Here is a 12,939-nt window from a genome sequence, read left to right on the forward strand (position 1 = left end):
GATAAATTATTTTATTCGGAGAAATACGAGCCGTTTCCCGAGCACAGATTAGCCCCAACGCTGGCCATAATTACCCCACCACTGCAGCTCCTCTGTTTCACATCCATTTTGGTGCACACTAAAAAAGCTCTAACTGTGGGCAACCCATAATGCACCATTCAGAAAACTACAGTGACTAATGATGCCCATCTGTAAAACACTCATTAATTGTAAGATCTATTAGTCTATAGCATTCCCTAAAGGATATGACCCATTAGCAAGAGAGCAAATTAAACATTAGCTGCAACAATTATAGGTTTCAACAAAGAGAAACAGGGAGCCATAAACGCTCGGCCCGTCTGCCGTAAGTTCCACGGTTAACTTTGTTTCGTGTGTGAACGCATCCTGAATGTCCATGTGCGAGCAGTCGAATCTCCACCGTTATGCTCAGACGCACTGTGCCAAAATAAGCATTCAGAATCCTGTTCCAGGATTGACCCCATTTCGAGGAAGAGTCGCGGTACGGAGCAAAGGCTCGACTTCAGTTGAATAAGGATCGGAGGCCAGGAAAAAAGTCGAAGGCAAGGGTGAACCGAGGAGACTCTACAGAGCGCAAATCGCAACCCGAAGCCATGTGCAGGTTTAACAATCCATCTGCCTCCACTGTTTTTTCAATCCTTCTCATTTTCTGTCCAAAACACAACAAGAGCACTCGCAGCAACACATGGCGGCTAACAGGGAAAGACTCATGTTTGTTCTATTCATAGCAAAGAGCAATTGCTGGTGTCGCCTGAACAGATGGCAACAGTGCCTTATTAATGGCAAACATTACGGCTTAGTGGGAAAGGTCACCAGGCAGGATGAAAAAGAAAACTCATAAAATGTTAGAAGGAAAGTTGCAAGGACTTTCGGACCACTTTTACGCCATAGAAAAGTCAGTTAACTTGGAAAAAGAGCAAGCTCCAATGATAATAATGGAGCCTTTTGACTCCAAGTCTTCAACTATTAGCAACATGCTTGGGATGGAGTACATGGCTAATGACTAATTAAATAAATATTGATTTAATTTTAGGAGAGAGAGAGATTATGACCTCAGTATGTTTATATCAGGACAGGAAGGCAAGACTTGTTAAAGAGATTTACTCTCAATGAGTTTTTATCCTGGTTACTTACTAACTAACTACAGGTATTAAAATATCAATTCTTCTTATTGTTCTTATTCTTATTAGTGGGGCAGTGGTGGCTCAACTGGTTAAGGCTCTGGGTTGTTGATCGGAGGATTGGGGTTCAAGGCCCAGCACAGCCAAGCTGCCATTGCTTGGCCCTTGAGCTGGGCCCTCAAGCCTCCCTGCTCCAGGGGTGCTGTATCATAACTGCCCCTGCACTCTGACCCCGACCTCCTCAGTTGGGGTATGTGAAGAAACAAGAATTCCACTGTGCTGTAATGTATTCATTCATTCATTCATCTTCTACCGCTTATCCGAACTACCTCGGGTCACGGGGAGCCTGTGCCTATCTCAGGCGTCTTCGGGCATCAAGGCAGGATACACCCTGGACGGAGTGCCAACCCATCGCAGGGCACACACACACACACAGTCACACACTCATTCACTCACGCAATCACACACTACGGACAATTTCCCAGAGATGCCAATCAACCTACCATGCATGTCTTTGGACCGGGGGAGGAAACCGGAGTACCCGGAGGAAACCCCCGAGGCACGGGGAGAACATGCAAACTCCACACTCACAAGGTGGAGGCGGGAATCGAACCCCGACCCTGGAGGTGTGAGGCGAACGTGCTAACCACTAAGCCACCGTGCCCCCCCTGCCGTAATGTATATGTGGCGATAATAAAGGCTTCTATTCTATTTCCTATTATTCATTCCATTCTCTTTCTCAGTGGCAATAATGACATCATCAGTCGAGATGAAATCTGACAGCTTGTGACATTTAGGTGTGCTGCTGATCTGCAGACAAAGGCTTACAGCTTGGCACACAAAGAGACAATGCTTTTAGGAAGGAAGTTAAGCAATTCAAAATCCCACATCTTTGAGTTTGTTGTTTTTGTCTGGAGTTTTGCTGACAATCCGACAACTGATCAAACATGAGACAAGACAGCGCTATAGAGCTAACAAATGTCCCTGAACACAGGGAAATGTGTGTTGAGGAAAAAAACAACTAAAACACTAGAATACACAATTTATAAGTCACATCTTCAAGTTGAAGAATTGTGCAATTTGCAGTAGAAAGCATTTGCCTGGTCATTGTGATGTCTTATAAATAGAAACTTGATCAAACCCCTGCTGGGGTTTTGGTTTCACATTCTGCACAAACGCTGCAGTGTCAGCACCCTGCAAAGCAGCACAGAGAATGTCATGAATATGGGAAGATGATGGATTAAAGCAGAACACCGTTATTGAGATTAAGTGCATGAAAGCTACTCTCTCAGGTGACAGGGAATGACTCAGCCTCTTCTCAGACATCCCAACCTTCCTGTGATATGTCTGGGAGATAAAAGCCTGTTCGCTGAGGAGTATCTGCGAAAGGCGTTGCTTTACAGAACAGGATACGCTGCCTAGCATGAGAGGGTGGTTTATGGATCTTTGCATAGTCGTTGTGGTTAACAACCAGGTTTCAGAAGAGGTTGGAAGCCTATTTGGCATGGACTCCCATCAACGTCCAGATCTATGCATCAGTTCCATTGATGTCCACTCTATTCTCCCTAAAGACCCCGGTTCACTAACCTATAGCAGGGGGAAATCTGTACTAAACTGTAATTTTCTTGCTGCTGCAGTGATAGCCTTATCTTTTGCACGTTTGAAATGTCTTTCACAAGGAAATTAAGAGCAACTTTAAAAGTACACTACATCTTTCTTTCTAGCTAAAATATACATACTAGAGGTACAAAATGTATACCCTTGATGGAACCACCCCGGCGACAAGGAAGGATACAGAACCCACTCCCAAAACATGGCCACACCTCTCCGTTTGCACAGAACCTACGGTGATACAGAACTCTGAACCCCACATCCCCCTAACAAGAATTCCTCACGAATTGTTTGGCAAAAGGTTTATAGTTTGCAATGAATCGGTCAATAACTGGCTACTCAGTGAGTGCTGTATGACAACGGCATGCTTGATTAAAGCGAGCTGCATTTATAGATTGTTGTTATTTGTCTTATTTATAAGTGATTTCATGTATAGAGAAAGGCCATAACCCTAACCCTAACCCTAACAAATACCAGACAGATCCATCCTAACACATTTCCTAAGCGGGTTCCTTCTAGATTTATGGTGTTGTGTGATGGGACGCTAAAACGTTGCCATGCGTTTCAGTGAAGAAGCGAAGTTTCTGGGCACTACCATTGCCCAAGACCTGAAATGGAAGTGCAACATAAACTCCATCATCAAAAAGGCCCAGCAGAGGATGTACTTTCTACGTCAGTTAAGGACGTACGGTCTGCCACAGGAGCTGTTGATGCAGTTCTACACTGCAGTCATTGAATCTGTCCTGTTCACATCCATCACCATGTGGTTTGGTGCAGCAACAAAACAGGACAGGTACAGACTGCAACACACAGTAAAAACAGCAGGAAAAATAATTGGTGCCCCTCTGCCCCACCCCACAGGACTTGACCCTTCACACCCTGGACACAACCTCTTTCAGCTCCTCCCTTCTACACAGCTTTGTTTATCAAAACTGCCAGACACAACAACGGTTTCTTTCCCCAGACAATCACCCTGATTAACAACTCACCATAATTATTTTCCCTGCTTCATATCTATAAGTACTGCATTATCAGGACTGTCAGTCATCACATCATCTGTATATATTACACACACTACTGCTGCTGTATATTGTACAAAAAGCATAATATTACACAATATTGTTATTTGCACTCCCACACTTTATGTACATAATCAGTCATATTCTATATTCATATTTAATACTCATTCTGTCTATATTGTATCTCATCGTCTGCATTGTCTTGTAAAGTTTGTATAGTATAGTGTTATTTATGTCTGTACTTTTGGGAGTCACAAACAGCTTGAACCAAATTGCTTGTGTGTGTCGACACACTTGGCCAATAAACCTGATTCTGATTCTGATACTGTGCAAATAAGTGTGGAGTGAAGACAGGTCTATCAGCACAGTTTATCTTGTAAAAGGGTGACTTGTGTTCAGTGGTACTTGGGCAGGGTGACACCTTCCAATGCTTCCAATGAACTTTTTTTTTGTCAACAGTCAGCCAGACTCTCAGAGCTTTTGGAAACAAAACAAAAAAGAGCACTGCAAGGTGGCAAAAGGACCTGACTGCTGAGGACACTCATTTAACGCTTCACTGAGATTCTCCTCTCAGGCTTGGATCAGTTGCCCAGTTTTACACTGAGCTTCCTGCAACAGCTAGGCAATGTCACCTTCAAACAATAGCTCATTTAATAACAATGCAAAGTTTTTGTGATCCTGCCCTCCATGCTGTAAGAGCTTCAGCTGCTGCACGTTAGCAAGCAGTTCATCGCAACACACGTGCAGACTTTGTCTCTGAGGTTCATGTGGCTTCCAGCGCAGAGACGTCGGCTTCAAAATAAAATGTAGAAAATAAACAGGTCGATTTCCCCCAAAAAAAAGCCTTTTTGTGCGCAAGGCAAACACCACGAAAACTTGTTTGAACTCAGTATCTGCTGTTATGGTACCAATTTTGCAGAGTCAGCTAGAATAATTCTTCATTCGATCACTGCACTTCCATTACACTGTTCCCATCCTAAAACCAAATGGACCATGTTAGACCCCTGGTTATTAATCAGTAAGTCTTGTAAACAAGAGAATGTGAAAAGTCACTCTGGGTACTTTTGTGGTGCTATAAATAACAAACATGTGTGCTCTTTTATTAGTTATGTTTGCCACACATGCCTACTTTAAGTGTCAATGGAAAACCAAGACCTCTCTAAGGGATCATTCTGTTCATGTTTTATTGCCTTGCAATCCTGGAGCATCACACAAAAAACAAGCAAATGAGTCACAATGGCTGTCCAAATCAGCCTTGGTGTTCCTTTGCATTCTCCCTTTACCCTTGATGCCTCACAGTAATGGATACCAGCCAGTAGGGCAGCAACTGAAGGTAGTCAGGGGTTTGATTGTGGCACAATCAAGTGGGATTTGTAAGAAGGGTACTAGGGTGCACTGGTATGGGGGTGCACACATTCCTGTGCCACATGGCCAGAGCGGCCTGCAGTATACAAGGAAGATCTGCTGAAAAACACTGTTCTGAGTGAAAAGGCTTCTTGTGGGCCTTATTTTCTCCTTCCTCATGCTTGGAGTTGCAGAGCTTCACATCGCTCGGCTCGCTCCATGCGGAAAATTCCTCACGCTCTACCAACCGCACCCAAGCACCACAAACCTGGAGATTAAGTCTGAGTAAAGAGCACTATGGGAGGATCAAACACACACTAGTAAATGGCTTTCATGGGATGCTGGTGTGATATCAGGCCTAAAATACAAAATAAAGCAGCATCTAGGAGCCACAAATAAAAGCATAGTGAAGAAAAACAAGCATTCAAATGCAAATAAGAAATTTTGAATTCAAGTGAGGCAAATAAACAGGAGCAAACAAAAGAACAAAAGAGTCCATGAAAAATCAGTCATAGCAATTTTTTACAAACCTCCAAAAAGTCCAGTTTACTGAAATGTGTAAAAACACCTAAAAGACACCTTGCGTGAGAAATCACTAATCCCCATTCCAGAAGATGAAATCCAATCCAATGAACTATGTGCTTTGGAAAAAATGATAGCCTAGCCCACATTTCTATTTACAGCCTCCCTATTTTTTTTTCCTCGTACACAAAACACAACTATCCCTCGGTTGTCTGGGGGAAAAAAAAAATCAACATAAACCTCAGCTATAGCAGAGTTGAGCTTTAAGGTAATAATAGCCTGTCAGAGCATGAGAGAAAAACATGAGAGAAAAACAAAACAATAAAAAAAGAAGGCCAGTGATAAAAAAAAAATGTCGAGAGTGAAATACAAACAAAGCGTTTTTTTTATTTTTTTTTTACAAGTGCTTAGTGAGCAATAGCGTGTATTAAAATAAATATGTGTGCTTTAATAAACATGCTTCTAAGTTTAGCATGTGCCGATCCAGATGGTAGTGAGGCCCAGGGCTTCTAATACACCTGGCAAGCTGCTTTAAAGGTGGGGTCTCCGTTGTTTGAGAAATGCTTCAGAAAACTGCGTTGGGACGCCAAACAAAACAAATACAAAACTAACGTGTAGCCAATGAGCAGAAAGGGGCGGGTCTTGTCAATATGGGCGGAGAGAGTGTTCAGTGCGCATGTGTGACATTAGCAGAAAGCGGTTTTAACATTGACATGGAGGATAAAAACAAAGAAAGAAAGTGAAGAAAGGTTTACGATAAGGCAAGAAGTAGGACGTGTTAATATAGGAGAACTGAAGGAGCAGGAAGACCTGCGATGGGACGCCGATGTTTCTTTTTTCCTTCTCGATAAGTGAGTAACGTTGGTTTTGCTTTGTTACACAGAACTAATATATGTCGTCCTTTGCATGATTATGCTTGTGTGTCATTTTTGCTTGTTTGTTTATCTGCAATCGTATTGTTCTTCCCTTCAGCTATGATAAAGACACATTTCTTTCCATTAGTTGCCTGGGTTACGTATGTATGTGTGGGGGCGGAGCCATCAATACAGGGGTGGGACCCATTTGGGTTAGGGGCGTGTTTGTTTTGGTGATTTCAAATGTCAACATTGGCTTTCAAACAACGGAGACCCTGCCTTTAATAGCACAAAGCTGAATAGCAAAGGCAGAATTGTAGCATTTACAGGCAATTTAAGTGTTGTGTATGCTAGCGACATCATGGTACTTCTGAGAAAAAAAATCTTATTAAAGCACCAATATCTTTCATTTTTTTCAGTCTCCTATCTTCTGTTCAGGCAGATCTGCTAACGTTAAACACCAATAAATCGCCCTCAGAGGGGAAGTTGTCCTCGTACAACTCGCTCATCTTGTAGTAGCAGTGAAACGGCTCCACACGGCTAACATTTACACCGCTAATCAAACTTCAGCCTTTTTCTATTTTATCAGTGGCTTAAATTTTTGTGCATCACTAATAAATATACTTTACTAGTGTTAACTAGTCTAATGTTAGAAAAGTGGATTAAATATTAAAAAAAAATGTTTTATTTTGTATTAATATCCACTATTTACTGAGGTGCTTAAAGGGGGGGAGGAGGAGTTAGGGCTGCAGTTAGGCGACGAACGTTGGGAGAAAGCCGTAGATAGGATACGGTCTACCACTTCCTGTGCCCGCCTCAGTCTCATTCAGTTTAAGGTTTTGTATAGAATTCATTTTTCCAAATCTAAACAGGCAAAAATCTATCCTGGGGTAGAGGACAGATGTGACAGATGTCATGCTTCCCCCTGTCATCTAAGTCATATGTTTTTTCTGTGCCCAAAATTACACGCATTCTGGACAGGTTTTTTCGGCATTATGTCCTCCATATTTGAAGTGCAATTGACGCCATGCCCTCTGATCGCTATATTTGGTATTACCAATGAGTCAGTATCACTGAGTTCTGTACACAAAGATGTTTTAGCCTTCTCATCCTTGTTGGCCAGACGTTGTATACTTCTGCACTGGAAGGCAATAAGATGTCCCTCCATCTCTCAGTGGTTTAAGGCTCTGATGTTCTTTCTTAAGTTGGAGAAAATAAAATATACACTGAGGGGTTCTACTGATACCTTTTTTTGCAAGTGGCAACCTGTTATTTCTTACTTTAGGAGACTACAGGTTACCTGATTAGAGTTCTAATTCGGTCAATAATTGGACTGTATGCATAACCTTTTTTTTTCCGTTTCTTCAGTTGTTTTAACAGGGGGATGTGGGGTGTTTGTGCGTGCGCGCGTGAGTGTGTGTGTGTGTGTGTGTGTCTTTGTCTGGGGGTTTGTTTTGGTTTTGGGTGGCGGGGTGGGAGTGTCTGCTCCTTGTTGTTTGAAAAAGGAAAATGGAGAATTTCTGTATACATTCTTGTATTTGTGATTGTTGATTTTTCAATAAAAAAAAAAAAAATAAAAATAAAGGGGGGGGGGGGGGGGGGGGAGACGACCTATCTACTTCTAAACGTCTGAGTAAAGGTCTGAGTAGATATTTGTGCTTGGACCCCTAAAAGTAAAACTTTTATATATGCGGTTTGTGTTTGCTACTAATGTACCGTTGCTTCACAGTAGGGCTGGAATGTTTGGGTAAAACCTATAATTGTGTTTTTTCTAAGCAACGTTGCATATGAGACTAAAACTGCAATTATTTCCATTCAATTCTTTTCCAGACCTGTAGTGCTGGTTTTCAAGTCTAAATGAAAAAAGAAAAAATGACAATTACCCCTTGTGACTCCATGAGAACATCCTCAGGGTCCTCATATGACATACAATTGCAATTAGAACTGCTGCTAAAGCAGCCGTATTGTTTAAACATAGTTTGAATGTTATATAGGTGAAGTCTGGTGATTTCTGGACAAGATTTCAGAGCCTAGTTTGGGATGTGGTATCGGACTACTGATCAGAAGATCGAGTTCAAATACCATGTCCAAACCGCCACTGTTGGGCCCATGAGCAGGGCGCTCAGTTGTATAAAAAAAATGAAATAAAAATGTAAGTCGCTCTGGATAAGGCCGTCTGCTATATGCTGGAAATGGAGTTTGCTGGAATTGATTTTAACTTAATTATTAAGCCTGCTTTGTCTGTCAGTTGTGATTACAGGACAAATCTGAATGCGAACTGACCTTCGGTATTAAAGGGAACCTTTATTTGACATTGTGTAAATTGTTGCCATGTCTTTAGCGAAATACTTCAGCTAGCTTCGTTAGGTCACGGTGTCCTCGCTTCTGATTAAGGGTGCATCGATAAATACAATACTATACACTCACAAAACTCTGACTTGAGCAATTTTGGAGTGTGTAATGTCTTTTAAATTGATCTCATGTGTAATATCTACAGAATTTCGGTTATTTATTGTATTTCTTTCTACATTTTCTCTCTCACCAGTTTACTATTTTAGTTATTTATTACAGAATTTGTGGGGCTTTTATTGCAAGCGGTTAAGGCTCTGGGTTGTCGATTGGCCAAGCTGCCTCTATTGGGCCCTTGAGCAAGGCCCTTAACCCTCACTGCTCCAGGGATGCTGTATCATGGCTGACCATGAGCTCTGATCCCAACCTCCAAAGTTGGGATATGTGAAGAAAGAACTTCACTTTGCTGTAATGTTTGTTATGTAATGTAATGTTAATGCATGTGACAAAAAAATAAACATTTCTATTTTAGTGTAGAGTTTTCAACGACAATTTGAAACTAAACTGAATTCTGTCCTACGGTGTGGCACTTCATGTGAAGATGATTTTATGCTGATTTAAGTTTAACAGAAGTGCTCAATATGTTTGCCAACACCCCCCCCCCCCCAAACCACAATACTCCTGCTTTCAACATGCCTACTTGACCTTAGCTATGAAGTAGTGCAGCTAATATTTTGCACTTGTTCACGTTCTGTTATTTTCCAATAGTTCTGCTTTGTAGTCTTGCACAGCACACAATGATTGCCAGCTTCTGATTGTTCATCTACAAGCAGTTCACATGCACTTGTCTTATGGGGCTTTATTTTCCTTGTAAATTTTAGAAACGTTTTAACTAAAAGCTAAATCCCATCACAGCTCTTATGATCTGGAAATTGCACTCCTTCAAAATGTCATTTCTATATAAAGCCGGTTAATCGCTCAGACCGACTTCCAAACGCAAAGCGCCATGCAGAATAAGCACCTTCGTGATATCGTGCACGAATTTGATGACAAACCCACTTTCTGAGTTATAACAGATGGCCACCTTTCAAGGGGAATTTTCCAAAGACACGATGGTTTTTTCCTCTGGCAAATGAGACATGACCATTAAGACCAACCGAGGCAGTGACGATGGCGCGGTTTTTCAGCCACACTGAACAGGTGGCACTGACAGAAAGCGAGCAGAGGCAGATATCACCCTACACCTCCCTTACACTTCCCTTACACCAGCACTGGATTAACCTCTGCACTTTCCACTGTTTTACTAATACTAGAGCACAGATTCCTGGCATAAAGAGACAGAGACTGATACTGTTCTATTAGCATACGATCTCTGGTCTGCAGCTGCTGTTGGTGCAGTGTGGGAGAAATACGCAAGACTGCACTAAGCAGCTTAAAGCTTGTGTACAATGCAGAGAAATGATACACGGTATAATACATACAAGCTTCAGAACCAGAGGTAGATAGAAACAGGCTGCATGTCGATATTAAAGTGTCAGAATTTTATGAGGTCTCCTTCGATGCTTTCACGCTTATTTTCCCAGCTCAAAACAGCTCTGGCTTGAAAGCCTTGTGCTGATGTGGGGAAAAAAGCAGCCTACATGATGCACACATCACGTCGCCTCTCTAACTACCCTGTCTCACTCTCAGGTCATATTCATTATGTAATATAAAGTGATGTTGTTTGTCTTTGCTGTGTCTACAGAGGCATAAAAACTGAGGAGGTTTTGTGACTGTGTGCCGTCACAGTTAAAGCAATACATCACATATTAAGGACTTTTATTATGTTGCTGTCTTGGAATATTGAAAATAAAATATGTATTATTAAAATTATTAGCAATACTCACTATTACTTGCTTCTCAATTTGCAACTGGATGGATCAAAGATAATTAATAAATAAATAAACAAACAAAAACAAATAATAAATAAATAAATATTTGATAATAAGAATTTGGTTAGATTTCATGCGACATTTAGCTAATATTCTATCAACCCAAACCAAAATAAAATACAAAACAACTCGTAACTTAACTAATCAATTCTACTAAAGAGATTTGAAAGCTATAAACGATAAAGATACGTCCAGGTTCACAATATATGATGCAATGTAAACTATATAAAGGTTTGTTTTGTTTTTTTGTCAAGATTACATTTTAACATTGGATGTTGTAACACTCTTTCACTCACTTCTCATTTTCTACCGCTTATCCGAACTACCTCGGGTCACGGGGAGCCTGTGCCTATCTCAGGCGTCATCGGGCATCAAGGCAGGATACACCCTGGACGGAGTGCCAACCCATCACAGGGCACACACACACACTCTCATTCACTCACACAATCACACACTACGGACAATTTTCCAGAGATGCCAATCAACCTACTATGCATGTCTTTGGACCGGGGAGGAAACCGGAGTACCCGGAGGAAACCCCCGAGGCACGGGGAGAACATGCAAACTCCACACACACAAGGCGGAGGCGGTAATCGAACCCCCAACCCTGGAGGTGTGAGGAGAACGTGCTAACCACTAAGCCACCGTGCCCCCGATGTTGTAACATTGGATGTAAAATCATTATAATAATAACAACAATAATAGTAATAATTAATCATTAATCAATTTCATGAATATTTCACTTAAAACAAATTCTGTTTGTTCGCCCCTGGTGTGATTTTTGCAAAAGACGACACATTTAACAGATACAGTACCTGGATCTAGAATGACGAGCTGAGCGCTGGCTTGTATGTTGCCCACTTCGTTTTCGGCTAGACACTGATAAAACCCCTCGTCTGTCTTCACCAGGCCCTGAACCTGTAGATTCTGCTCTTTCTGCACAACCACACACAACACAAGCTCATCAGTGTCATCAGCAATCACAGCTCAGTGCTCATTTCTAATCATAGCAGTCACAGAGAGAACTGCATGGTTGTTAGCTGCCTTTATGAAATCACTGACACAACCATAAAGGAATTAAAGACTTACCAGGATTCGGAAATAGTCGCTCGGAACCACGGCGTCTCCGTTTTTTACCCATTTGATGGTTGGGGCGGGGGATCCGGTGGCCTCGCATTCGAACACGATGTCTGTAGCCTCGTGTGCGTAAGTGTTAGTTGGTGTCTTCAGAAACTTCGGAGGAACTACAGAGACAAAGAGTTATATAGTAAATCAGTGGCTAGTAAATTCCATTCAGGCCATCCTTAAAAATATTCTTGTTTGCCGTAACCCGACCGACCGTGTCAATTTAGGACTGACTCAAATGTTTTATTTTTTTGCTTTAAGTCCGACCGACTTGCCGGTTGTAAATTTGCGTTAAGACGTCAGTGACGTCACGATATGCTAATTTGTTTAAAGTCATACCTACGTAATCACCATCACCAAAATTGTACCTTTTTTATACATTGAAACTGGGGAAAAAAAATATAGACCTACCTACCGACCTTTTTTTTTTTTTTTTTTTTTTTTTTTTTTTTTTTTTTTATTGTTACTGCAAACCAAAATATTTTTAAGGATGGCCTCATTCATTCATTCATTTTCTACCGCTTATCCGAACTACCTCGGGTCACGGGGAGCCTGTGCCTATCTCAGGCGTCATCGGGCATCAAGGCAGGATACACCCTGGACGGAGTGCCAACCCATCGCTGGGCACACACACACTCTCATTCACTCACACAATCACACACTACGGACAATTTTCCAGAGATGCCAATCAACCTACCATGCATGTCTTTGGACCGGGGGAGGAAACCGGAGTACCCGGAGGAAACCCCCGAGGGAGAACATGCAAACTCCACACACACAAGGTGGAGGCGGGAATCGATCCCCTAACCCTGGAGGTGTGAGGCGAACGTGCTAACCACTAAACCACCGTGCCCCCAGGATGGCCTCAATTCAGTTTTATTTTATTTATTTGAACATACAGGAATGTTACAATTCAAAATAAAAAGAATAAAATTAATTGAAAATATTAATTGATATTCATCGCTGATGAGCAGCAAGAACGGTGAGGAGAAACCTCCCTGAGACGATATAAGGAAGAAACCTCGACAGGATCCAGACTCAAAAGGGAACTAATCCTCATCTGGGTGACACTGAAGAGAGGGATTATAAAATAATTGCCTTTCTA

General features: G+C 41.7%; 1 protein-coding gene across 7 annotated transcripts in view; it reads right to left on the bottom strand.

Annotated features, from left to right (window-relative positions):
• The window catches only part of neo1a (neogenin 1a), a 152,708-nt gene that overhangs the window by 26,429 nt on the left and 113,340 nt on the right, over window positions 1-12,939 (bottom strand). For all 7 annotated transcript variants that reach the window (XM_060886510.1, XM_060886498.1, XM_060886547.1 and 4 more), the window contains exons 6-7: window positions 11,799-11,953; window positions 11,525-11,645 (exon numbers count right to left, since the gene is read on the bottom strand). In XM_060886510.1, coding sequence (XP_060742493.1) covers window positions 11,525-11,645; window positions 11,799-11,953 — 276 coding nt within the window. The remainder of the gene's footprint in view (window positions 1-11,524; window positions 11,646-11,798; window positions 11,954-12,939) is intronic.

The sequence above is a fragment of the Tachysurus vachellii genome, chromosome 1 (genome assembly GCF_030014155.1).
Source record: "Tachysurus vachellii isolate PV-2020 chromosome 1, HZAU_Pvac_v1, whole genome shotgun sequence".
Taxonomy (NCBI): domain Eukaryota; kingdom Metazoa; phylum Chordata; class Actinopteri; order Siluriformes; family Bagridae; genus Tachysurus; species Tachysurus vachellii.